The following is a 26,894-nucleotide window of genomic DNA, read 5'->3' on the forward strand; positions in this document are numbered from 1 at the left end:
AGATGGATGGATAGAGAGAGAGAGGGAGGAGGAGAGAGGAGCTTAGAGCATCATGGGAGTCCCCCGGCAGTCTTAGTCTATAGCAGCATAAATTAAGAGCTCTAAGAGCCCTAACTATAAGTTTTATCAAAAAGGAAAATTTTAAGCCTACTCTTAAATGTAGGGAGGGTGTCTGCCCTCCTTACAATGAGACAAGAAAATGTCTGAATTCACTTTACACGGTCTTTGTTTTTTTCAAGATTCAACAACACCTGCTACAACAAACATGAACACAACAGTAGATACCACAATACCACCAACAATTATGACAAGTAATACACACACACACACACACACAAACACACACACACACACACACAAATATTACACTCATTGTGGGGAATTCCTTTTACTAACATGGTCATATACTGCTCTTTACATTATATGCACTTTGTAGAATCATTTTGGCTATAACATATGATTATAAAATGGTCTTTGCAGATTCAACATCAATTGCTACAACACATCTGAACACTACAACACTCACAACTTCACCAACAACTGTAGACACCAGTAAGTTTTGGGGAAATAAGAAATGGTGTTGTCTTTTCAGGAATCTATGTTCACTTGAAAGATTTTATTTTACACATTATGCTCTTTCCAGATTCAACAGCTGTCACTACAACACATCTGAACACTACAACACTCACAACTTCATTAACGACTGTATTTAACTGTAGGTTTATAGAATAAATGAGGTTTATAGAATTTCTGAGGATAACTTCATTTCTTGAAATTATGATCCCTGGTTTAATTTGGTTTAATTGTTTGTTTGTTTTTCAGATTCAACAACACCTGCTACAACAAACATGAACACAGCAGTAGCTACCACAATACCACCAACAGTTATGACAAGTAAGTGCTTAACAATGCTTTTTGAAAGAAGTGCTTTCATTTGTATACAGTTATTGTTGGGAATGTATGGTATCACAGTATGTAATAACACATGGGCATATAATGGTCTTTGCAGACTCAACACCTATTGCTACAACACACCTGAACACTACAACACCCACAACTTCACCAACAACTGTATCCATGAGTATGTTTTTTTTACAAGGCCCTCCATGTTATATTGGTTTATTTAATGTTCATATCTGATTTATGTGACATCCTTGTCCAGTAAATATGCAGTAACACTTCACAGTATATGATCTGTGCTTCAATAGTTTTGGTTTCTATCACCAGCACTAACATGGTTATACAATTATCTTTGCAGTGTGAAAAAACTAATTACTACAACACATCTGAACACTAAAACACCAATCATTTCTTTCATATAAGTGTAGTTACCAGAATTGTTGTTATACCAATAAGGGATAACATAGATTTTTTGTTATTAATCTGCACTTACATGTTATGTTTTCAGGTCCAACTCCTGTTGCTACAACACATATGAACACTACGACAGCTTCAACACCGACAACACTGATTACACGTGAGTGATTCAGCATTATTCTCATAGTTTTCTACTAGTTTATTCTACTACAGTAGTTTTCCTTGTTACAAAGGGGTTATTGTTTTCATTAATGTCATGTGAAATATGTATATAGTTAAAATATCAGTGTTAAAAATACAAGGATGGATAATCCATGTCCAAAACCCTGAAGCTGAATCAGAACATTACAACGCTCATAACTTCACCCATGACTCTATTTAACTGTAGGTTTATAGAATAAATGAAGGGGCTGAATCCTTTCTGAGGATTTCTTTTAAAATATAACTTCATTTCTTTAATTTGGTTTAAAGTCTGTGTAAAGTAAGAATAAATAGGTGTTCTGGGTTTGACATACCACAGAAAAGTGTGTTGTTAACCACCCTGCCAAATTTGAATGATTAAAAAAATCACCAAATATTTGAAATTAGGCTTCAAAGTTGTGTAAAACTCAGCCTCTTTCTCTGCTCCCAAACGCTGTGGGAGTGCCCGCCGAATTCGCTGAACCCCTCCCCCTACCAAGTGTCACCTGTCAATCAAAGTCACCACCTCTACCAGAAACATGGACGCTACGTCTGAACGCTTTCTGCGGCTAACTCAGCTGCTTCCTTAGTTAGTAGCTCAGCGGCTAGCTTGTCGGCTAACTCGGCTGCTAGCTTGGCGGCTAACCTGGCTAACTGTAGACTGTAGTAGTAGTAGTGTGTGCTGAATGTATTTATACCTCCACAGAAGCAGGGGCGGGTTTATGCCAATCACTGCCTCAGTGATTTCCAGACCTGCCCATTAAATCCTGAACACAGAAATCTTGAAACACATTTTGTGAAGCCTAGCTTCAGAATTAATTTTACACATTTTTTAGAAATACATTTATGACCTATTTAATGTAGAAGAATCAATCAATTAAAAAATCTTTGTATAGCGCCAAATCACAACAGAGTTATCTCAAGGCACTTTAAACATAGAGCAGGTTCTAAACCGAACTCTTCAGGTTTTAACTTTAAAGAGACCCAACATTCCCACATGAGCAACAGTGGCAAGAAAAAACTCCCTTTTAACAGGAAGAAACCTCAGGCAGAACCAGACTCAGAGTGGGCGGCCATCTGCCTCGACCGGTTGGGGTAGAGAGGAGAGAAAGGAAGGATAGAGGAGAGAAGCACAATGAAAATCAACAATGAAGCCAGATGGTCCGTGACTGGAATCTGTCATCCGGACGTCTACAGGCCCAGATTACCTGTGAGACAAAAAAGCACAGACAACTCCGGGGAAGAAGTTTAGCTTATTGAATGCAATTAATAGTACATGAATGTTAATGGATATAGATGGATGGATAGAGAGAGAGAGGGAGGAGGAGAGAGGAGCTTAGAGCATCATGGGAGTCCCCCGGCAGTCTTAGTCTATAGCAGCATAAATTAAGAGCTCTAAGAGCCCTAACTATAAGTTTTATCAAAAAGGAAAATTTTAAGCCTACTCTTAAATGTAGGGAGGGTGTCTGCCCTCCTTACAATGAGACAAGAAAATGTCTGAATTCACTTTACACGGTCTTTGTTTTTTTCAAGATTCAACAACACCTGCTACAACAAACATGAACACAACAGTAGATACCACAATACCACCAACAATTATGACAAGTAATACACACACACACACACACACACAAACACACACACACACACACACACACACACAAATATTACACTCATTGTGGGGAATTCCTTTTACTAACATGGTCATATACTGCTCTTTACATTATATGCACTTTGTAGAATCATTTTGGCTATAACATATGATTATAAAATGGTCTTTGCAGATTCAACATCAATTGCTACAACACATCTGAACACTACAACACTCACAACTTCACCAACAACTGTAGACACCAGTAAGTTTTGGGGAAATAAGAAATGGTGTTGTCTTTTCAGGAATCTATGTTCACTTGAAAGATTTTATTTTACACATTATGCTCTTTCCAGATTCAACAGCTGTCACTACAACACATCTGAACACTACAACACTCACAACTTCATTAACGACTGTATTTAACTGTAGGTTTATAGAATAAATGAGGTTTATAGAATTTCTGAGGATAACTTCATTTCTTGAAATTATGATCCCTGGTTTAATTTGGTTTAATTGTTTGTTTGTTTTTCAGATTCAACAACACCTGCTACAACAAACATGAACACAGCAGTAGCTACCACAATACCACCAACAGTTATGACAAGTAAGTGCTTAACAATGCTTTTTGAAAGAAGTGCTTTCATTTGTATACAGTTATTGTTGGGAATGTATGGTATCACAGTATGTAATAACACATGGGCATATAATGGTCTTTGCAGACTCAACACCTATTGCTACAACACACCTGAACACTACAACACCCACAACTTCACCAACAACTGTATCCATGAGTATGTTTTTTTTACAAGGCCCTCCATGTTATATTGGTTTATTTAATGTTCATATCTGATTTATGTGACATCCTTGTCCAGTAAATATGCAGTAACACTTCACAGTATATGATCTGTGCTTCAATAGTTTTGGTTTCTATCACCAGCACTAACATGGTTATACAATTATCTTTGCAGTGTGAAAAAACTAATTACTACAACACATCTGAACACTAAAACACCAATCATTTCTTTCATATAAGTGTAGTTACCAGAATTGTTGTTATACCAATAAGGGATAACATTAGGGCTGGGCGATAAAACGATAACGATATGTATCTCGATAGACACGTACTCGATATCAATAGAAAATGTGTTCGATAGAACGTTTCGATAGAATTTTTTTTTTCTCAAGAAACCGGCGTAAATTTAGCCAGAGCGCTCTCTGGTTATGGGTTTAAATCGTTGCAAAGCAAGCTTGGTTGCATTAGCAAAGGCACTTGTCATCTGGTGCCTAGCAACGAATGAGCAGTGACACGCTAATAGCCACTTTGAACACTGCAGCTTTTACTACGGTGCGGCTAATGCATGTTTGGTTTTTTTGTTCGTGGGTGTTGTTGTTACGTTCTTTATTATTTTTTCACTTTGCTTCATGTTTGATACACGTTGTTGTCCGACTCGTTCATAGGAGAGAACGGGAGAGTTCGCTCAGTAGGTTTTAATTCAAAGTTTTCCAATACAAGATGTAGGCTACAATGACAGGTGCGAACGAGGTAATTACTCCAGTAAAAGTAAGACTTAGTTTAATGACTTAGAAGTCGCCAAATGACTTACTTTAACGAATTTCGTTAGCTTATATAATGCAGATTTGTAAAATATTACTTTTATTAGACACAGTCACAGACTGTAGAAACTTAGCATTTCATAATTGTGGTAGCAGCGGTGCAGCAGATGTAATGAAGTCATCGCAGCACGCTGGATGCAAACTAATATTAAGCCTATAGCCTATTCATTATAAATCGATGGACATAAATTTAGTTCTTTTGCCTTAATAATGACAAAATAATACACAAAAATGGTCGGATTGGGAACCCATATGCATAATGTCTCCACGTTGCATTTAGTGTTGCTTGAAATGACCAGGGCTCAGCTAGTGTTGCCTTTTAAAAAATCGTCGATTTCCCGGGATTCCCTGGAAAACTGCCTCCCTCAAGCAGGGTTCACTTGCTGGGGGTAATATTGTTACATGCACCAGGGCAGCTTTAAAACCAGAGAAGGTCAACCAGCTGGTGTTCTTAGCACAAAACCTTGAGCTAAAATAAATAGTTCAGATGTTACAGATGTATAAGTCTACCTCAGTTTTACTTTATTTTATTTTGTTTATAAAATACTGCATATATTTTTGCACTAAACTTACAGTAGAAAATATCATTGTTCTTCTCATATCAGGTTTTGCTATGTTTACACATGTTTGCTATGTTTACACATGTTTGCTACATTTGCACAGGTTTGCTATGCACATGTTTTTATAACACTTAATAAAAAGCACTTTATTATTGATAATTGTTCAGTTTTCAACTGTGATTTTAACATTGAACATATGTGTTGACATGCATTTTTCCTAAATGCTTATTGCCTACAATTAGAGTAAGGATTAAATAGGTCATACAATATTTCAATAATTATCGATATCGACCAATATGAAACACTTATATCGTGATAGAGATTTCAGCCATATCGCCCAGCCCTAGATAACATAGATTTTTTGTTATTAATCTGCACTTACATGTTATGTTTTCAGGTCCAACTCCTGTTGCTACAACACATATGAACACTACGACAGCTTCAACACCGACAACACTGATTACACGTGAGTGATTCAGCATTATTCTCATAGTTTTCTACTAGTTTATTCTACTACAGTAGTTTTCCTTGTTACAAAGGGGTTATTGTTTTCATTAATGTCATGTGAAGTACGTATATAGTTAAATTGTCAGTGTTAAAAATACAGGGATGTTTAATCCATGTCCAAAACCCTGAAGCTGAGTCTTTATGAACTGGATGAAATCCTCAGGAACATGGAAGTGTTTATGCCAAAAAAGTCCATTATCCTGTATTCTATACTCTGTATTATAAAGGATCTCAGAGAGAACACAGTGTTTTGCTTAAACTGTTTCCACATACGTCCAGACCAGAATCAAAATAATGTCTTATTCAGCCCAAGTGATCCACAATGAGGGTACACGCTGGATGGGAGAATGGCATGAGAGTGAAATACATTAAAATGAGAGCATGAATTATTAAATCGAGAGAACAAATGTGTTATTTTTCTCTCCATGGCCCCTCTGTATTTTTTTCACTTAACAAATATCATGATGAAATGGTCCTTTCAGATTCAACAACAGTTCCTACAACCGATATGAACACATCAAGAGTCACCACACCACCAACAACAGGTGAGTATTTAAAATGATTTTTTATAGTATAAAAATCAGAACTCTAAGAAACTTACAATACCAAGAATTGAACAATGGCCTTTCTTGTTAAAACAATTCAATTAGTTTGAAAGTGAGGTATACAACATACCTCTAGTAAATAGGTAGTCAAATTTGTTAAAAGTAAAAGTTTGTAGTGTCAGCAATAACATATGGTCACAAAGTGATACTGCCTGTTGCTTTCCTTTGTTTAATTGGACATTTATTAAAGTCCATGTAAAGTAAGAATAAATGTGTTCTGAGTTTGACATACCACAGAAAAGTGTGTTGTTAACCACCCTGCCAAATTTGAATGATTAAAACATCGCCAAACATATGAAATTAAGCTTCAAAGTTGTGTAAAACTCAGCCTTTTTCTCTGCTGTCAAACGCTGTGGGAGTGCCTGCCGAGTCCACTGAAACCCCGCCCCCTACCAAGCGTCACCTGTCAATCAAAGTCACCACCTATACCCGAAACATGAACGCTACGCCTGAAAGTTTTCTGCGGCTAACTCAGCTGCTAGCTCGGTGGCTAACTCGGCGGCTAACTCAGCTAACTGGCTAACTGTGGACCATAGTAGTAGTAGTGTGCACTGAATGTATTTATACCTCTACAGCAGCAGGGACGGGTGATTTTCAGACCCGCCCACTAAATCCTGAACACAGAAATCTTGAAACACAGTTTGTGAAGCTAAATGGTTGAAATGCTTTTTACACCTTTTTTAGAAATACATTTATGACCTATTTAATGTGTTTAGAAGAAAATGTCTGAATTCACTTTACACAGTCTTTAAGTTAATTAAGATTATGTGAAATATGTGTACATTCAAATGTGTTAAAACATTACAATAAATGGTTTGGGCTTGAATAATGAATCGCTATGTTTTCTAACCAATACCACATGGTCATAACATTGTCTCTGTAGACGTAACACCTCATGCAACAACACATCAGGACACAACTTCGCAATCATCTACCCCAACAACTGAATTTACCAGTAAGTTATGAGATAAAAGGCATTTACTACTTACAATAGTGTGTCAACCACGATATTACGATTTTTTTTTAAAAAGTTTTCATAGTTTGTTGGCAGTTTAGGGATTGTATGTGTCTGTTTACATACATACATAATTGTAAAATGGTCTTTTCAGATTCACCCACCGTTGCTACAACACCAGCAACAACTGTAACAAGTAAGTCCTTACAAATAATTATTACAGTAAATACATCTTAAAGACATTATATTAATAATATAGCAACAACACATTGTTATCAAATGCTCTTTGCAGAGACACCACCTGTTGCTACAACAACCAAAGCTCAACCAACTACAACAACCACTACTCAACCAACACCTATCATTACCAGTAGGTATTTAGAAGTGATGGGCTTACACTCCCAAAGTTGATATTTGTTTGAAAATATTCCTTTCTTTTCTTCATTTGAGGCATTTTAGTTTTTATCTATAATTTTAATTTAATTATTTTTACATTTGACATCTATTGCTATGACAGCTGCAACACCAATAACAGTTGTTACAAGCAGGTGCTTTACAATAATGTGATGTGATATTTCACAGTATTTCACAGTATTTAATCCTAACACCCAGTGACTTGAAATGTAGTATTTATTTTTTTGAAAAACTATAGATTGTTTGTACTTTACATTGTATTATGTTTAAACTGTCCCATTCGTAGCTACTCATGTGACCAGCCAAAGTACCACAGTGAGCTCCACAACAGAAGCTACTTCTATTCCAGCTGTAACCACAACCCTCATTACAACTACTATCCCCACCACGACTACTGCTACAACCACTACCACCATTGACGCCTTCACAACAGCCGTTATCCCTATAACAATAGGCAGATCAACTACTACTGCTTTGCCATCTGCTACAACATCACCTGCTCCTGTTACAGGTATTGTTTTACTGAAAGAAGAGGGGCGAAGGAGGCACTACAGATCATCCATCACAAATTACATTTTATTTGATGAATGATAGTATATTTTATATTACATATTTTAAACATTTTACTGTTTCATTTGTGTGACCATTAGTCTGAAAATTGAAGTTTAAAATTTCAGCCTCAACCATGGTGTCAATATCACCACAGAGGATGGCTGTTATGATGATAATATACAAGCATAGCCTTGCAAATGTCTCTTCACTGAACCACTATTCTTAGGATCCTTTTCCCAAATGATGATAAGTGACAAATAATTTAACACAATGCTAATTTGTCATGTGAATGTTAATTAGTGAATAGATATGAGGGTTACTGTATATGTATATGTACTGTGTTTAGAATTACCTGCTGATATGAAATTAGAACATGGGAACAACAGCTCAGAGAATAAACTTTTTAAATAATATCTATGTATGACTGAGCGCAACTGGAATAAATTCCATTTGATATCTAAGAGCTGTAGTAACAAAATTGTTTTAAAATATATTACAAAGTTGCTGTTGTCTATGAAACATAATTACCACTTGTTTCTTGTCTTGTGTGTTATTTTGTGTCCTGTCTGCCTGACTTATTCCTGGTCTCCATTTGCTTTTTCACATCAGGAAAAAGTCCTGAAATCTTTAACCATAGTTTTACTAATGTTATTCCATCTTTCACCCAAATAAACAGGATTTGATGTGGCAATGTCAATCAGATTAGAAAAGGACTTCACAGAAGACTTGAATGATGCAACAAGTTCTGCATACCAAGATCTTAAAACAAGTATTGAGCCAGTGGTAAGTGCATTGTTGACATCATAACCAACTCTAACTACTATTTTCAGAACTCATGAATTCAGTTGTCTGTAGTTTTTCAGTTCTTATGTTAATATCATGAACAAAATCTCTCCCACAGTTGAGGAATCAGTATAAAGTAATTACTGGGTTCATTGATGCTAGTGTGACTGGCTTCAGGTATGTTACTGTAATTATGGCTTTAACAACATTTTGGAGGAAAAAATTGGTACACATTTAATACCTCAACAAATCAACTGGCTTTTGTCCTTGTTGTTTGTTTTTATTACAGCCGAGGAAGCATCATCACAAACTATGTTGTTCAGACAAGCCAAGTTAACCCAGCTGAAATAGCTGAAGCAAATAAAAATATCACAAAAGCAATGGAGCCTATTGCCCCTGTCATTGGCTCTGTAACCGCAGTTTACAGCAGTAAGTTAAAAGAAAGCTAGTAGTCTCTTAGTCTTTGTTTAACTCAATTAAACGTCTAACTGATTTTTTTTTTCTTAAAGGTTCATCTTCAATCAACGTTCCACGTCTCACTTATACTGGTGGACAAATGATACTAACGTGTGGGCCTCTGAATGAAGACTTTAATATGGGACGAATTTCCAGATCTGTATGGAAATTTAAAGGATCTAAAATTGCGGGTGGAAGATATACAATAACTACCTCTAACATAAAGTCTACACTTAGAATTGACAATGTCATTCCTGCTGATGCTGGTAAGTTCAAGCTAAGAGTTACCAAAGTATACACTATAGGAAAGAAAGAAGAAAGAATGATGTCAGAATGTGAAATGGATTTAACTGCCTTCTACAGAGTAAAATAACAGTTTTCTGACTTTACTTTTGAGGCAAGATTAATTCCTCTGCTTCTTGACATAATATCCATATTATGAATTACACCCCCTTTCCACCAACTAGAACCTAATGCTTGGGCCAGTTCACAGTTGAACTAGCTGGTTTGCTTTTCCACAGGCTAGAGAGCCAAGTCATTACATACAGTAACTGTACACACCTCCGGTTTCCAAGCAACCTTCATTTCAAGCATTTCACACTCCAACATAGTGGGTGGCATTAATTCACTATAATAGTGGTTGCTACCTGCCATAAAACAAAAAAAGCAGAAGAACAGGAACTTCAGTAGAGGTACAGTAAAAATGTGGACCACTTTACCCTCTACAGTATGTACAACCTCAATTGCAAAAAAGTTGGGACGCTGTGTAAAATGTAAATAAAATCAATATAATACAACAACAATACAAATCTCATAAACCCATATTTTATTCAAAATACGACATAGACGACAATATCAAATGTTGAAAGTGAGACATTTTTACAATTTCATGAAAAATATTAGCTCATTTTGAATTTAAATAAATAAATATGCAATATTTGTCGTGTGTCTGTCTGTGTAACTGTGGGGGCATTTGTGTGTGTGCAGCACTCGAGTCCAAAACAAATTTCCCTAAGGGGACAATAAAAGTATATATCAGATATATATATGTATATGTATATACATATAAATATATATATATATATTACTTCTTCTTACAATGAATGTTGTACTGAAATCACTTACAGTCACACCCAAATATTGCCACAATCAAAATATTTAGTCACAGTGAAATACTGACGTACTGACTATTGTAATTTTTTATTTCAAAGTATACCATCAATAATACTGTTTCTCTTAATCATAGGATTTTATGAATGTACTCTGGTTGGTGAAGTAATGGAATTCTTCCAAAACGGAACTGTAAAAGCAGCGGACATCAAACTAGCTCCCATCGTGCGACTACAGAGTAAAATTAACGTTGAATGCTCGGAGGGACTGGAACAACCACTGAAATGTTGTGTGCAGTCCAACTATAGAGTCAAGTGGTTTAGCACAAATCTTTTAAATTCAGGTGAGTATAAACTAACATTGAAAACTCTTCAATCTAGCCACACTGAGAAACTGGAAGCAGCTATTGACAGTTCATATTAATAACAAAATAATCAATTGTTCACAGATACCAACACTGAACCTGACTCCTACTGCATCATTTATAAACACGTGATAAACAGCTGCACTGTGTCAGAGCAGGAACTGAGGTTTACATGTAGGGTGGATGAACCAAGTGGTTATCAAATGACGACAACAATGATCATTTTCAGAGGAAGTAAGAGCAACATATGAAATGTGACTATATGGTTCCTTTGCTGATTCCACTATTTTATTATGTAACACTAATTGATTGATAATTTATCTCTTAAGCTGCTGAGTGTGATGATGCTCAGTATGGGAAAGGACGAGAAGGTGACAAATCAACCATACAATGTGAGGAAGGTCAAGAGGGAAGCAAGACTGCTGTCTGTAGGGGAGGAGTGTGGACACTTGAGGCGGACAACTGCATTGTATCAAAAATCAAGGAAATATTAATTGAGTCAGTGGTAGGTAACCAATCATTCCTCTTAGAAATCTCTGAAACACACAGTTCAGGAAAATATTAGTTATTAACACTAAATGCAGATCAAGCTGGGCATCTGTGTACTGGAAACCAGAGCTATTTCTGTACAACAACTGGGGGGATTGATCTATTCATTATTCTCTATAACAATTATAATAACTTTACTTAGTACATTTATCATCATATTGTCAATCTTTCACATGTGAATGTCCATCCATCCATCTTCATGCCGCTTATCCGGGGTCGGGTCGCGGGGGCAGCAGCCTAAGCAGGGAAGCCCAGACTTCCCTCTCCCCAGCCACTTCGTCCAGCTCTTCCAGGGGGACCCCGAGGCGTTCCCAGGCCAGCCGAGAGACATAGTCTTTCCAGCGTGTCCTGGGTCTTCCCTGGGGTCTCCTACCGGTGGGACGTGCCCTGAACACCTCACCAGGGAGGCGTCCGGGAGGCATCCTGATTAGATGCCCGAACCACCTCATCTGGCTCCTCTCGACGTGGAGGAGCAGCGGGTCTACTCCGAGCTCCCTCCGGATAACTGAGCTTCTCACCCTATCTCTAAGGGAGAGCCCAGCCACCCTACGGAGGAAGCTCATTTCGGCCGCTTGTACCCGCGATCTTGTTCTTTCGGTCACTACCCAAAGCTCATGACCATAGGTGAGGGTAGGAACGAAGATCGACTGGTAAATCGAGAGCTTCGCCTTTCGGCCTCTCTTCACCACGACGGATCTGTGCAGAGTCCGCATTACTGCAGACGCCGCACCGATCCGCCTGTCGATCTCCCGTTCCATCCTTCCCTCACTCGTGAACAAGACCCCGAGGTACTTGAACTCCTCCACTTGAGGCAGAATCTCATCCCCGACCCGAAGAGTGCACTCCACCCTTTTCCGGTTGAGGACCATGGCCTCGGATTTGGAGGTGCTGATTCTCATCCCGGCCGCTTCACACTCGGCTGCGAACCGATCCAGTGAGAGTTGGAGGTCACGGTCTGATGAAGCCAACAGGACCACATTGGTCTGCCGGTACCTGTCTGCTGCCTCCGGAGTCCTACAGGCCAAAAAGGACCTATAGGACTCCTTCTTCAGCTTGACGGCGTCCCTCACCGCCGGTGTCCACCAGCGGGTTCGGGGATTGCCGCCCCGACAGGCACCGACCACCTTGCGGCCACAGCTCCAGTCAGCCGCCTTAACAATGGAGGCACGGAACATGGCCCACTCAGACTCAATGTCCCCCACCTCCCCCGGTACATGGTTGAAGCTCTCCCGGAGGTGTGCGTTGAAACTCTCTCTGACAGGAGACTCTGCCAGACGTTCCCAGCAGACCCTCACAATGCGTTTGGGCCTGCCAGGTCTGATCGGCATCCTCCTCCACCATCGGAGCCAACTCACCACCAGGTGGTGATCAGTTGACAGCTCCGCCCCTCTCTTCACCCGAGTGTCCAAGACATGCGGCCACAAGTCCGACGACACGACTACAAAGTCAATCATCGAACTGCGGCCTAGGGTGTCCTGGTGCCAAGTGCACATATGGACACCCTTATGCTTGAACATGGTGTTCGTTATGGACAATCCGTAACGAGCACAGAAGTCCAATAACAGAACACCGCTCGGGTTCAGATCGGGGGGGCCGTTCCTCCCAATCACACCCTTCCAGGTCTCACTGTCGCTACCAACATGGGCATTGAAGTCCCCCAGCAGAACGAGGGAATCCCCAGGGGGAGTGTTTTCCAGCACCCCCTCCAAGGAGTCCAAAAAGGCTGGATACTCTGAGCTGCTGTTCGGACCATAGGCACAAACAACAGTCAGGATCCGTCCCCCCACCCGAAGGCGGAGGGAGGCCACCCTCTCGTCTACCGGGGTAAACTCCAACATACAGGCATCAAGCCGGGGGGCAATAAGTATTGCCACCCCCGCCCGGCGCCTGACACCAGTGGCAACTCCAGAGTGGACGAGAGTCCAACCCCCTCTCGAGGAGACTGGTTCCAGAGCCCTTGCTGTGCGTCGAGGTGAGGCCGACTATATCTAGCCGGAACTTCTCAACCTCACGCACCAGCTCAGGCTCCTTCCCCACCAGAGAAGTGACGTTCCACGTCCCTAGAGCTAGCTTCTGCAGCCGAGGATCGGACCGCCAAGGTCCCCGCCTTCGGCTGCCGCCCAGCTCACTACGCACCCGACCCCTTTGGCCCCCCTCACTGGTGGTGGGTCTGTGGGAGAGGGGTCCCATGTCCCTTTTTCGGGCTGTGCCCGGCCGGGCCCCATGGGTGAAGGCCCGGCCACCAAGCGCTCGCCTCCGAGCCCCACCCCCAGGCCTGGCTCCAGGGGGGGGCCCCGGTGACCCGCGTCCGGGCAAGGGACACGAAAGACCAACTGTGTTGCTCGTCATTGAGGTCTTCTGAGCTACCTTTTGTCTGGCCCCTCCCCCGGGACCTGTTTGCCATGGGAGACCCTACCAGGGGCATAAAGCCCCCGACAACTGAGCTCCTGGGGTCATTGGGACACGCAAACCCCTCCACCACGGTAAGGTAGTAGCTCAGGGAGGGGACATGTGAATGTTCTGATCCAATTTTAATTGAAATTCTACATTATACAACTTGTAATGTATACGTTGGACAGGCATTGAAATTGGTGAAACAATTTATACGTTTGACATTTGCATAGTTCTGTATTAAGAATATACTGTACAGCATAACCTGCTGGTTTTCTATCAAATTTTGTATAGTTTCCTAAATGATAAGGGCACCAAATAGATGGAATTTGGCACTAAAAGGACTATAACTTTGAATGATACCAACACAAATTGCGTAACTCAGACTGCTGATACCTAATATTAGCTTTACATGCATTTTTTCAGGCATCTTCATCACTTAGTGATTAAGGATTGCAGTGTTATTGTTGTTCTTGTTTGGCATTCCTCTTCTCTTTAATGTCTCTTTGCCATTCACCTTTCTACAGTCCAATTTTAAACAAACTGCCAAAAGGTGCAAGGGGAAAAATGCTTCATGGCCAGTATGTTGAGGAGAAATGATAATAGCAACCAATAACTGTCTTGACATACATATGGCATACATACTCACCAAGCACTTTATTAGCTTAATACTGAAAAAGGTTCCTGATATTTGGTCCCACTGTTGTATGTTAATGGAGTAAACAAATATAATGAACACTTTTCAATAGAATGCACTCCAGTACATCAGTACCACCTACTACTACCTTGATAATAAACAATATTTAGTAGAATGATCACCTTTCTGACAATGTCAAACAAATGAAAATGTATAAACTTTATAAAAGTAGAATTTTTGGCAGAGGTGTTGTATTAGAATGTATTTGATTGTGTTCCTACTAAAGTGAGTATGATATCAATTCTTTTTTTTTTTAAGATTTTGTTGGCATAGACACCTTTATTCATCATTAGACTGACAGGAAACATGGGAGAGAGAGGGGGTGTGACATGCAGCAAAGGACCGCTGATCGGGATTCGAACCGGGGTTGGCTGCGTATGTGGCATGTGCTCTAACCACTCGACCACTTGCGCGCTATATATCAATGCTAACCATTTAACCATATTTTAAAATGACAACGAGGCATGTCCACTCAATAGCATCACACCCTTCTAGCCTGCTCTTCACTGTTTTTGGCCTAAAATGTGTTTTGTTTAGTTTGTATTGGCCGGCAAAAACAGTATTTGCCCTCAATAGGTTGTAGTCTTATACATCAACACAATTAAGTGTCATAACCTTTTGTGTTTTTAATGTTCCATTCTTTCAGAATTTGAATCCTGTGGAAGTGCCACAATTTGTGGAAGATCTAAATACTGCTGTCCAGAGTGAACAAACTGAAATTGCAGATTCATCTGCAACCATATCAGCAATCGTTGACATCATAAACAGTGTTGCAAATGTTTCCACTACTGTTGATGAAGTTGTCATGACGGTAAGATGAACTTTGGTGAAGGATATGTGTTCTGCCAACAAATGCTCTGACAGACATGACAGTTTGTGCATGTTGTGATATGAAGTTGTATCCTCACTGTGAATGTCTCATCACCTGCAGAACATACTAACAACAGTTGATGCCATCATTGGTGATGACGCAAAAGAGTCCTGGGACACTCTGAATGAAAATGAAATCGGCAGTGCCAGCTCAAAATTACTGGGTTCACTGGAGGCTCTCTCTGAAGATGTAGTTGGGGAGTTTAGCATTACAACTCCACGGATCCAGCTCAATAGAACCTCATTTAACAATGCCTTCAAAGAAGAACTGAACTCCAGTGTTGTCATTGACATTCCAGACACCAATACTAACAATATCAGTATAACCACCATCATATTTTCAACCCTTCATAATGTTATGCCAGCTCGGAACTCAAGTTATGACCCCAGCCTTTTCAATGCCACCAACAATCAAAGTGTCCCTGCTAACGCCATTAATGCTGCTGTGGTACTCGTGAGAACAAGTGTAAAAATTCAGAATGTCACTATGAGCTTTGATAAGCAAAATAACTCTCTGATACTAAACCCACAGTGCGTCTTCTGGAACTTCACGCTGTTTAAGGATCAAGGTGCTTGGGATGATGAGGGGTGTACATTTATTTCTGACATAAACAACACAGTAACCTGCAATTGCAACCATCTCACCTCATTCTCAATTCTGATGGCCACTGACATCCCTCCATCTCTGAGACAAGTCTTGGATGTAATCACTTATGTTGGAGTTGGGATATCTATGGCAAGCTTAGTTATATGTCTGATTATTGAAGGATATGTATGGAAAGCCATGACCAGAAACAGCACTGCTTTCATGCGTCATGTTTCCATTGTAAACACTGCCCTCTCTCTGTTGATCGCAAACATTTGTTTCATCATTAGTGCTGCTATTGTTAAGAACCCCCTTGAAAACCCAGGGGAGGACTACACAGTTCCAGTAGGACAATGTAGCACAGCAACATTTTTTATGCACTTTTTCTACCTTGCTCTTTTCTTTTGGATGCTGGTGTCAGGACTTCTTCTCTTCTACCGGACGGTTATGGTCTTCTCCCACATGTCCAAGTCAACTATGTTGGCCATTGGCTTCACTGTAGGTTATGTGTGCCCTCTAATTATAGCTGTCATCACTGTTGCTGTTACAGCACCAGGAAATGGATACATCAGGACATCTGATGCCTGTTGGCTGAACTGGAGCAAGACGAAGGCCCTGCTGGCTTTGGTGATACCTGCCTTGACCATAGTTGTAATCAACATTTTGATTGTAATTGTGGTCTTGTTCAAAATGCTGAGGAGAGGCATGGGAGACGTGTCCCAAGCAGATGAAAAGCATACACTGGTTGTCATTGCAAGATGCTTGATCATTTTGACTCCTTTATTTGGTCTTACATGGTCTTTGGGAGTGGGAACCATGGTATCATCAACAAATAAAGGAATCCATATTGCCTTTGCATTCTTCAATTCACTACAGGTATTTGCATCCACTGAGATACAAGATTGTCCTTTACTTGCTTCAAGGCAGTATTTATGTGTGTGTGTTGTTTTCATATGATAACCAGAAAATGTGCATGTCTCATTTTTCTCAGGGTTTCTTCATTTTAGTGTTTGGGACATTGTTGGATTCAAAGGTAATTTGACTTTAAAGGAATACTTTGATGTTTGGGGAAATGTGAAATTCTTGTCTGCTAGATGAGGAGATTAACTCTACTGTGGGAGTAATGGAAGAAATATGTAATCCTTTACTCAAGTAAAAGTAGCAGTAGCACAATGTAAACTATAACCATTACTACTATTACTACTACTTACTATTAATATTTACTACTGTTTACTACAATTGTATAGTTAAAATTGCACAGTTGAAGAATACAGTTAATTTTGAAGTTGACATGAATTTGATTGTGCCTGTAGATCCGATCTCGGCTCTCAAGAACATTACCTACATCAAGCACAGGTTCAAATCCAACAAGAGTAAGTGGATTTTTAAAATACATATATAACAAAGCTTACAATTGCTTACAACTAAAATTGAGCTGGTTTCTTTGTACCATAATATATCCTTCTCATAGCTATAATCTCAATGACTATATCCTAAAGTTTTACCATTTTTTTCTTCCCGTTTGCTTGTTTTTGCAACAGAGTACAAGTGCTGGCATTTCTTCTCTCGGTGGAATGAACTTGATAAGCAGACTACGCGGAAGGAGATGTAAGTTATTGTTTTTTCATTTAGCAGCTTCACTACTTGTTTGAATTGTCTATCTTAACAATTATCTGTTGTTTGTCCTTCAGATATGTACAATGTGTCGGGAGCTGCAAACCGCTCGAGCAGCAATGAGCAATCAGAGTCATTTGTCAGTATCTGAATTAACACATACATCTGTACACATCAAGCTGACTTTATAATTGATTTGAAATATCTATCTGTTTAAAGATTTTTCTGTATATAATCAGAAATTGTATAATACTTTATGTAGAACTCATTATCTCACAGCACTGAGTCTTAAAATGCATTTTGTATGTCAAGTTGACAATGTGGTTTTGGAGTCAGAAGGTGTTGCAAAATCAGAATGTATATGATGTGATAGACAGCCTTACATTATGTTTGTAGAAGGCTTCACTGTATTGTCACTCTTCACATCTTTATGCTGAGAAGCCAGAGGAAAGCATATGATATAGTAAGTGGGATATTGCTGAAATGTATTAATTTTCAGTGACACAATGTTGTGAATGAAACTGTGAAGAAGGAGTCACCATTTGCTGGTAGCTGTAGCTGCTCAAGTTTGAAGTCTAGTGCTGCTTTGTTTGATTATAACACTCGGAGTGCACAAAAGCCCAAGTACTTTCTGAGGAACCAGTAAGAAAGAGGCAACTTGTAAGTCATGAATCAATGATCAATGTAATAACCCTTTTGGTGTGTCCACTTTAGTGGTGCATCACAGACTAGTTTCTATGCCTCCATGATTCATTTTGATTACCTTCCCATGCCCATGACCTACAGTACCACTTTCTGCGTCCCCTCAAGTAAACTGGCAATGAGCTACTGCAGACTGAGTACAGTGCTAACTACTACTTTTGCAAGCTATCACAGTAATGCAGTATAAATAGTAGAACAGTAGAAATAAGAACGACAAATCATTTGCTCGTTGTGATGAACTCTGAACTCCGAACTGCTGTAATGTTTGTGTTCATTGAGTTGTTCAGTGAGGATTTAATTTTTCAAATCATTTATTTTTATAAATTATGAATAAAAAGATTTTCCTGATTGAAACTGTGTTTTTTTCTAAGAAGCTTGAACAAAGAAATGTCATGTATGCAGACTAGTGATGTTGATCTTTCACTGATTTAGGTGACAAACTTCTCATGTGGTAAACTGTGTTAGCTATAGTTCATTAACATCACTTCCCATAAAATACTTTAATGCCAAAATGAGTGCTCACTTTGCAGTAAAATGACCGAATGTGAGTGATATTAGATATATTATATAGATTGTTTATAGTGATGCATCAATGTGTAAGCAGCATGATACTGTTGTAGCAGGTCAAGGTGGAGCTACTTTTAAATAACATATACAATTAGGTAGTTTAGTCCAGCGTTTCCTAACCTAGAAATTGGCTCCCTTCAAAGGGTCACAATATAAATAAAGCATAAAATGAAGCATACATAAAGAAGAGTTCTGGGAGACACATGCACAAATAAACTACATGATTTAAAAAGGCTTTTATCAATTTGAACTGTGGGCATATTGTTGTGGATATGTTACAAAAAATATATATTTTTACACTTGCAAAAATTATGTTAATAGTTTAAGCATTGCACTTAAGACCCATGGTATACATATGTCCGACCGGACCTGTACCAACAAGTTACACAGTAGGGGATTTTTCACCTATTTCACCCGCGGGTACCCAAACCTGTGCAGGACTCTGAGACTTTGATACAAAATCAGTTGATCTTAAAGACAAGCTCTGTATTGTTGATCTCTGTTGGAATTATTGTATGTAAGTTATCCCATATTTACCCTTTCTGTAATCATTAGTCTTTATAGTCTACAAGCATGCTGTTTTAAAGTTGTTTTTCAGGACCTGTGACCCTGCTCAGGATCTGCTCAGGACGTCTATCTGAAGATCTGTGGCCAATCTGTAACCCTGCTGAGAATGTCTTTGAAGTGTGTGTGTCCACCTGAAGCAGACCAGCGACCGATCAGTGACCTATTTGTGACCGATGTGTGACCCCCACCCTTTAGAGCAAAAATGACTATGTAAATTAGGGAAATCCTGAAGCCAATAAAAAGAAAGGGTTCGGCAAGGTTTGCTCAGAACGGGTTAGAGATAGAAACTGAGCAGATCTCTGGCGTTCTCCTTGCAAGTAGAAACTCTAATCCTGTTGTCTTGTCTCCTTTGTCTTATATTTTAAGTGTTTTAGGTTGCCTGGACCTGACAATCTCTATTTTCATAAGTCAAGAACAACAACGTACTGTTATCTCCATAGCTTTATTAACACTTTGTCATCTTAACATTACTGAACACACACTGACCCCACAGTCCCGCAGAGCCACTCCCTGGCGTACTCCTGCCATTACAAGCTCCAAGCAAATGGATCAATATATGGATTGTTGTAAAACCAAGCCAGAGATAGAGAATCTATAATGAAATCAGCAAGAAGTCAAACAGAAGTCATTCATGTGTGTCCACAATTGTGCTTCTCTCCTCTATCCTACCTTTCTCTCCTCTGAACCCCAACCGGTCGAGGCAGATGGCCACCCACTCTGTCTGGTTAGGGTTTGCCTGAGGTTTCTTCCTGTTAAAAGGGAGTTTTTTCTTGCCTCTGTTGCTCATGTGGGAATGTTGGGTCTCTTTAAAGTTAAAACCTGAAGAGTTCGGTTTAGAACCTGCTCTATGTGTAAAGTGCCTTGAGATAACTCTGTTGTGATTTGGCGCTATACAAATAAAGATTGATTGATGATGATGACTTCTAGTTTGTCAGGTAAAATCAAATGACCTAACCCTAACCCTAACCCCAAAATACAAACATGACTCTACAGACAGTGCCATGTTGAACAACAAAGCTAAAGTCCCAACAAGCAGGTCAGCAGCAGCCAGAGAGAGAATGCAGTATTTAGTAGGAGTGTGGAGCAGTTTGAAGTGAATGATGGACGTAATTAACACAAGGTTTCCACTTATTATGATTATAGAAACAGTACTTCCAATTAACATGTATAAAAACACATGTACTGTTGAAGTGTCCATTGCCATTATGCAAGAGGAATTTCCTGGTTCATAACAGAAATGCTCCTTGACATTATCAGTCTTGTTGATGATGAATTCAGATTGTGTTAAATAATGTAGTTGAGTAGAATAAACAATTGTAAGGCAAGGCAAGGCAGTTTTATTTATATAGCGCATTTCATACACAATGGCAACTCAATGTGCTTTACATAAAACAGAAACATTAAAACATACAATTAACCCCCTCCCCACCCCCACCCCCATAATAAAAACAAAGCACAGAAAAATAGAAAGAAATACATAACATGCATTAAATATAAGATTGCAGCATAAAATTATTATTATTATTATTATTATTATTATTATTGTAAAAAGAAAAAAAGTGATAGTGATAGCAATTTCACTCATTACAGCTTACAGCCATTGTTGCTTTACTACCAGGGGCAACTCACTAATAACCAAGTCTACTCATTTTACAGAAAACCACGTCCTCTCTCACTATTCCAACCAAGAAAAGTGTCTATACCACTTTGATAAGAGGCACATTGATTTTACATTCTTGATTGTGCATGGAAATACCTACAAATTGGTTAATACATTTCACATAAATCAGCAGGTTGATCCGTGTCAGGCTGACCAGGGGAAAGAGCTGTACTACCAGGGTAATGTCTGGTGGGCTAAGTCAACCGAGGCAGTCATGTTTCTCCTTACTAAACTTTTAATAAAACTTTTAGCCATTGTGGTTGTTTACATCACCTGAAAAGCCTGCTAGCTAGTTGGTTGAAAGGAGCTTAGTGTCAGAACCAGAACAACCATTTACATTCTTGAGACCTCCTACCACAACTGTTTTACCAGTTTTATTTTAATCACACAACAAATTCAACACAAACAACACAACAATAAATCAAGTTGATACAAACATATAATAATATAATATTATTATAATAATGATGAAATAATAATAATAATAATAATATTTATTATTACAACATTTTTATTGATCAAACCTGGCTGCGTGAGTAATGTGGGTGGGCCAGTACCACCACAGCCTGTTATTGACTATACACCTGTTTTATCTGTCCTAACATAAATTGCAATCATTGTCATGTCTGGCTAACTAGCCTACTACCTTGTGTAACCATAAAAGCCTGAAGAAACAATCACAGCACTAAGCACTACTTTGTGTGTCAATGCTGCATTTGCTTTGCTTTACTGAGTGCTGTCAGAACAGTAACAGTAAAAAAAAGTTTCAGTGTTTGTTTCCAGTTCTTACAAGTAATAATTAACTCTGTACACTGTAAATCAGAGTATTGGAAGATTTGGAAGCCCATAGCATGTCACTACCCATATGCTAATAGTAAGTAATGTACAAAGAATAAGTGAGGTCAAGGGTCTACTTAAATTTTCAGTCTGATTTACTAGAAGTAGTGCACACCAACCATTTCTTTAGATTGTGTCTGAAATACATTGAGTGCCAATAAACCAGGTGAAATGACTTTGTATGTGAAAACACACTTGGCTAAGAAAGATTCTGACTCTGATTGTGCTAAACTTGAAAAGCAACCCATTACAAGTCATTTGGCTTGACCAAATAGTGATTTCTGCTTGCCAACGACTTGCAACATTATATGCTCGCTTAATTCTTTTTGACATTATGACATTGTAAAAAGTATGTTTCAAACCCAGAATTGCTCTTGATACCTCTGTACCTGATGAAGAGCCAATTTAACCTTGAAACCTTGCACTTTTTCTCAATGAAGTAAGCAAATTTAAAGGTAGCACATTGCAAATTATATATGATGAGAGACAGGTTTGATTTTACAATTTCATGATTCAAAAACTTCTGACTGAACTCCCACAAAAAAGCGTTAAACAGCTGCAGCTCGAGTTTTAACCAGAACAAAGAGATCAGAGCACATTACTCCAGTTCTAAAGTCTTTACACTGGCTCCCAGTCAGTTCTAAAGTCTTTACACTGGCTCCCAGTCAGTTCTAAAGTCTTTACACTGGCTCCCAGTCAGTTCTAAAGTCTTTACACTGGCTCCCAGTCAGTTCTAAAGTCTTTACACTGGCTCCCAGTCAGTTCTAAAGTCTTTACACTGGCTCCCAGTCAGTTCTAAAGTCTTTACACTGGCTCCCAGTCAGTTCTAAAGTCTTTACACTGGCTCCCAGTCAGTTCTAAAGTCTTTACACTGGCTCCCAGTCAGCTATAGAATAGATTTTAAAGTTCTGCTACTGGTCTACAAATCACTGAATGGTTTAGGTCCAGAATACATGAATGACATGTTAGTAGAACATAAACCCAGTAGAGCTCTGAGATCTACTGACTCAGGTCAGATAGTTGAGCCCAGAGTTCAAACTAAACATGGAGAAGCAGCTTGTAGCTGTTATGCTGCACACAACTGGAACAAACTACCAGCAGAACTGAAATCAGCCCCAACTGTGAACACTTTTAAATCCAGGTTAAAAACATTTCTCTTCTCCTGTGCTTATGATTGAGCTCTTTTAAAGCACTTTACATTTTAATCTTTCATTTGCACTCTATGTCCTTTTAATGATTTTAAAGCTAATTATTATTTTATGCTGCAATCTTATATTTAATGCTCAATTCTAGCATTTTATGTATGTCTTTCTATTTTTATGTACTTTGTTTTTATTATGGGGGGTGGGGGTGGGGGGGGGGGTTAATTGTATGTTTTAATGTTTCTGTTTTATGTAAAGCACATTGAGTTGCCATTGTGTATGAAATGCGCTATATAAATAAAACTGCCTTGCCTTGCCTTGCCTTACAATTATTGCTTCTCCAAATTTGAAATCTGCATTTGGTGAGTTGAATGTTCATCATGTTTCTTCAATGATTTTTCCTGTTGAGACTACAGTTAAGTTTATATAATGGAATAACACTTGGTCAGGAAGAGGCAGTGTAATCTAATCATTATCATATAAATATGAAATATATAAAGAAATATATATGAAATATATAATTCATTATAATAACCTAATATATAAATTAGGTTCCTACAGTTTAAATCTGTTTCATTCATACATTAAACTGTCCAAAGGTTATATTACTAAAAATGCATTTGGTCATGAATATTTACTTCATACTTTTTTTACAGTCTGATGCAATCATATTATGCATCCCGACACCTGATGCAACTCCTATTAGAGGTGTGAATGACTGTTGAGTCTTTGGTCCCAGAGCTGCTTTGCTGGTAAACAGAGCCGTGTTTCTCCCACAGGTGTGCTCTATGAGCAACTCTCTAATTGTCACTGGGCAATTATTTAATGTTTATTTCTGAAAATGTTTCCAAACAAAGTTACAAGTTGGAACAAAGTAAGAACAGCTGAATGACGACAACAATGATATGGTAATAGAGAAAACAATTGCAGTATTGCATCAGGATCATGTCAAGCATGTCTTCTAGCAGACAGGAAGTCAAATTTGAAAGCTGAGTATCACGTGAACACAATGTACAATAAACAAAACTATACTGTTTGACTCTAAAAAGTTCATAGATTAGAGACCAGTTGTAGTCAGCTTGGATTTACAGGGGAGGCTGTGGCTCAAAACCGTGAGTGGGTCGATCACTAATCAGTTCAGCTCCTCCAGTCCATATGTCGAAGTGTCCTTGGGCTCTGAACCCCAAATTGCTCTTGATGGTAGCAGCAGCACCCTGCATGGTAGCTTTCTGTGATTGGTGTGTGAATGTGGCTTGTAGTGTAAAAGTACTTTGGGTGGTCAGAAGACTAGAAAGTTATTTTAATGTACTTGCAAGGCACACATCACAACAAAATGTGATTAAGGTTTAGTGGAAATAGGATTAGGGTTAGGTATCGGATGTTGAAGATGGATGGATTGATGGTTGTAATGTCAGGTAGAGGTAGTGGTATCATCACTTATGTTGGCCTGGGGATGTAATGAAGACCAGGCAGAGACTCAGTGTGGTGGTTCCAGCCGAGCTGACAGTACCTAGAATGAGACATGGGAGAGGTTTGCACCAGATTGAATCAAAAGGGTTGAGAAGAGGAGAGAAGAGAATATGAAGGAATGTGGGAAGGGGTGAGGTAGGAAGGTGAATCGATGAAGGGAAAGGAGAGGAAGAATCTGAGGCAGGAAGGATGGATGGCATAATTGAGGTGGCTGAGAAGGGCAAGTAGCTGGTGTTTGGTGCATCGGTCTGCTAGCAGATTGACAGGCAAAATAATGCACTGAATTTGTCTGAGATGCCTGGAAAGTAATTGAGTCCAGGATGATGCCTAAGACTTTGATGGAGGTGCTCGGCCCTGAGGTTTTCTCTTCAGAAAGAGTAACACAGAGATCTGACAAAGCTCTTGTAAGAGTAGTAAGTTTGGATCAAGGAGGTGAGGGTGGTGGAGAAGAAGAAGAGAAAATTGGGAACGTGGTGAATGTGATAGAGGCTGTAGTTGTTAGCCAGGATCAGAAGTTTATTGGTCTGCTTTTGCAACCCAAAGGAAAACATATGATGAAAGAAACAGAATCCTTTCCAGCAAACCCCAGGAAATCACCTGAAGTCTGGATAAATGGGCCAGATTTTGAAAGCACTTGTAATGTGTTCTTTAGAAAGCCAACTGCTTGGCCTTCCAAGCAGATGAAGGTGATAGCATGGGCAATTATTAAGTTGCCTAGAGAAATCTGAACTAGGAATGAATCTAGTGATGTGCAAGCAGTTACTGAGTAACAACACCTATTGCGCTGATACAGAACACTGGAAAATGAGTACTATCAAATGGGCTAAATAAATCCCACATTTTATTCATTAACCCATAGTGTCTCAAAATGTGACAGTTGGTGAGAGCAGACCAAATGTTGCGGCACGAATGGGAGGTGTCGGAAAAGAATAGACCAGTAGGAAATTAAGAAGAGGGCTGAGTGGGTGACTGAGAGTTGGTGGGAAAGGAAGGAATGACTGTGTGGAATGGTGCACCCAGCGCAATCCGGGTTTTCGAGCAAGACAATAAGCCAGCGCTTGAGAGCATCCAAGGGCAGGGCGGGACATGTATAGATTCAGGAAGGGTTGGATAAGAGTTGGGTACAAAGTGATGAAGGAGGGTTAAGGATCAACGAGGGTTTAGGGGAGGGATGAAGGTGCTGCTGTGCATGCTGTCTCTGCTTTTAGCTCAGGCTGCTCTGGAGGAGGAGGAAGGCATCTGATTTGACGGCTGAGTAGCAAAAGTAAAGTAACAAGTAATATAACGCTACACTTTTGCTGCTAAGTAACAAGTCATGTAATTACTTTACTGAGCCATTCAAAGGATCGACTCCACACTTGGCGGGAGTATATCTGTGAGTGCAGTGTCAAATTTGGTGCAATCTGGACATACAGCACATTCAATATTAATAAAGAGTGAATAAAGTGATCAGCAAGCTGTTCTGCTCTGTGCAGGGGCAAGCCTCAGAGTTCTACCGACTGACTTCAGCACATCAGGGAGACACCAGAGATGATGCATAACATGAGTCGGAGAAAAGTCTACTAAAAAGAGAAAAATTAGACAGCAAAAACAGAGCTCTTATACAAGAATGTACACTCTGACCACAAGTCTAGACAGAATGTGTAATGTTAACAGCACATTTAGCAGATCGGCAGTAGTAGTAAAAGACCTCACAGGAAGCATGCAGGTACATTGTTGTAACCCACATTTTGGAAGCATTCAGAGCCCCACACGCAATGACTGTAGTTACACATGTAAAATAGAGCTAATACATGTATGGGCAGTTCAAAACCAGTTTGCTTCATATGCTCTGTGACCTCTGTAATTATGACGCACCAATACAGGCAAAGCACAAACCTTTGGTGCAGACATACCCACTCAAATCCAAACTGATTTACGGCACAGAAAATAGGAACAATCTAAGTTGATCCACTTAATTTTAGCAAGTACAATTTCAGAGAACAAGGAGAGAAGGACTGTGATGTAATGCAAATGGTAAAAGGACTGCACTTAGGACTTCCGGTTGACAGCCGCATGGAGTAGACGCACACGTTAGAGCTCCTGCCTACCTTTAACTAAATCCACTCACTCACTCCATCATTTTGTCATTTGGGCGATTCGCATTGAATATTTTTAAATTTTTTTAAACCGAATTATATAATAATGTCTTCGAACCGCGCTAAATCTGGAAAGAAAGACGAGAATGCCGG

The 26,894-nt window shown here is 39.3% G+C and overlaps 1 protein-coding gene across 1 annotated transcript in view; it reads left to right on the top strand.

Moving 5' to 3' along the window:
* Window positions 1-18,220, top strand: part of LOC128376920 (adhesion G protein-coupled receptor F5-like) — a 35,793-nt gene extending 17,573 nt beyond the window's left edge. The window contains exons 19-41 of the mRNA XM_053336768.1: window positions 481-552; window positions 823-894; window positions 1,010-1,081; window positions 1,409-1,477; window positions 3,282-3,353; window positions 3,624-3,695; window positions 3,811-3,882; window positions 5,663-5,731; window positions 6,255-6,317; window positions 8,049-8,257; window positions 8,975-9,081; window positions 9,200-9,258; window positions 9,371-9,510; window positions 9,591-9,803; window positions 10,784-10,990; window positions 11,096-11,245; window positions 11,341-11,516; window positions 15,295-15,459; window positions 15,580-16,980; window positions 17,096-17,137; window positions 17,418-17,477; window positions 17,646-17,712; window positions 17,796-18,220. Coding sequence (XP_053192743.1) covers window positions 481-552; window positions 823-894; window positions 1,010-1,081; window positions 1,409-1,477; window positions 3,282-3,353; window positions 3,624-3,695; window positions 3,811-3,882; window positions 5,663-5,731; window positions 6,255-6,317; window positions 8,049-8,257; window positions 8,975-9,081; window positions 9,200-9,258; window positions 9,371-9,510; window positions 9,591-9,803; window positions 10,784-10,990; window positions 11,096-11,245; window positions 11,341-11,516; window positions 15,295-15,459; window positions 15,580-16,980; window positions 17,096-17,137; window positions 17,418-17,477; window positions 17,646-17,712; window positions 17,796-17,869 — 3,703 coding nt within the window. The 3' untranslated portion in view covers window positions 17,870-18,220. The remainder of the gene's footprint in view (window positions 1-480; window positions 553-822; window positions 895-1,009; window positions 1,082-1,408; window positions 1,478-3,281; window positions 3,354-3,623; window positions 3,696-3,810; window positions 3,883-5,662; window positions 5,732-6,254; window positions 6,318-8,048; window positions 8,258-8,974; window positions 9,082-9,199; window positions 9,259-9,370; window positions 9,511-9,590; window positions 9,804-10,783; window positions 10,991-11,095; window positions 11,246-11,340; window positions 11,517-15,294; window positions 15,460-15,579; window positions 16,981-17,095; window positions 17,138-17,417; window positions 17,478-17,645; window positions 17,713-17,795) is intronic.
* Window positions 18,221-26,894: the final 8,674 nt, after the last annotated feature.

Source organism: Scomber japonicus, chromosome 17, assembly GCF_027409825.1.
Source record: "Scomber japonicus isolate fScoJap1 chromosome 17, fScoJap1.pri, whole genome shotgun sequence".
Lineage (NCBI taxonomy): Eukaryota > Metazoa > Chordata > Actinopteri > Scombriformes > Scombridae > Scomber > Scomber japonicus.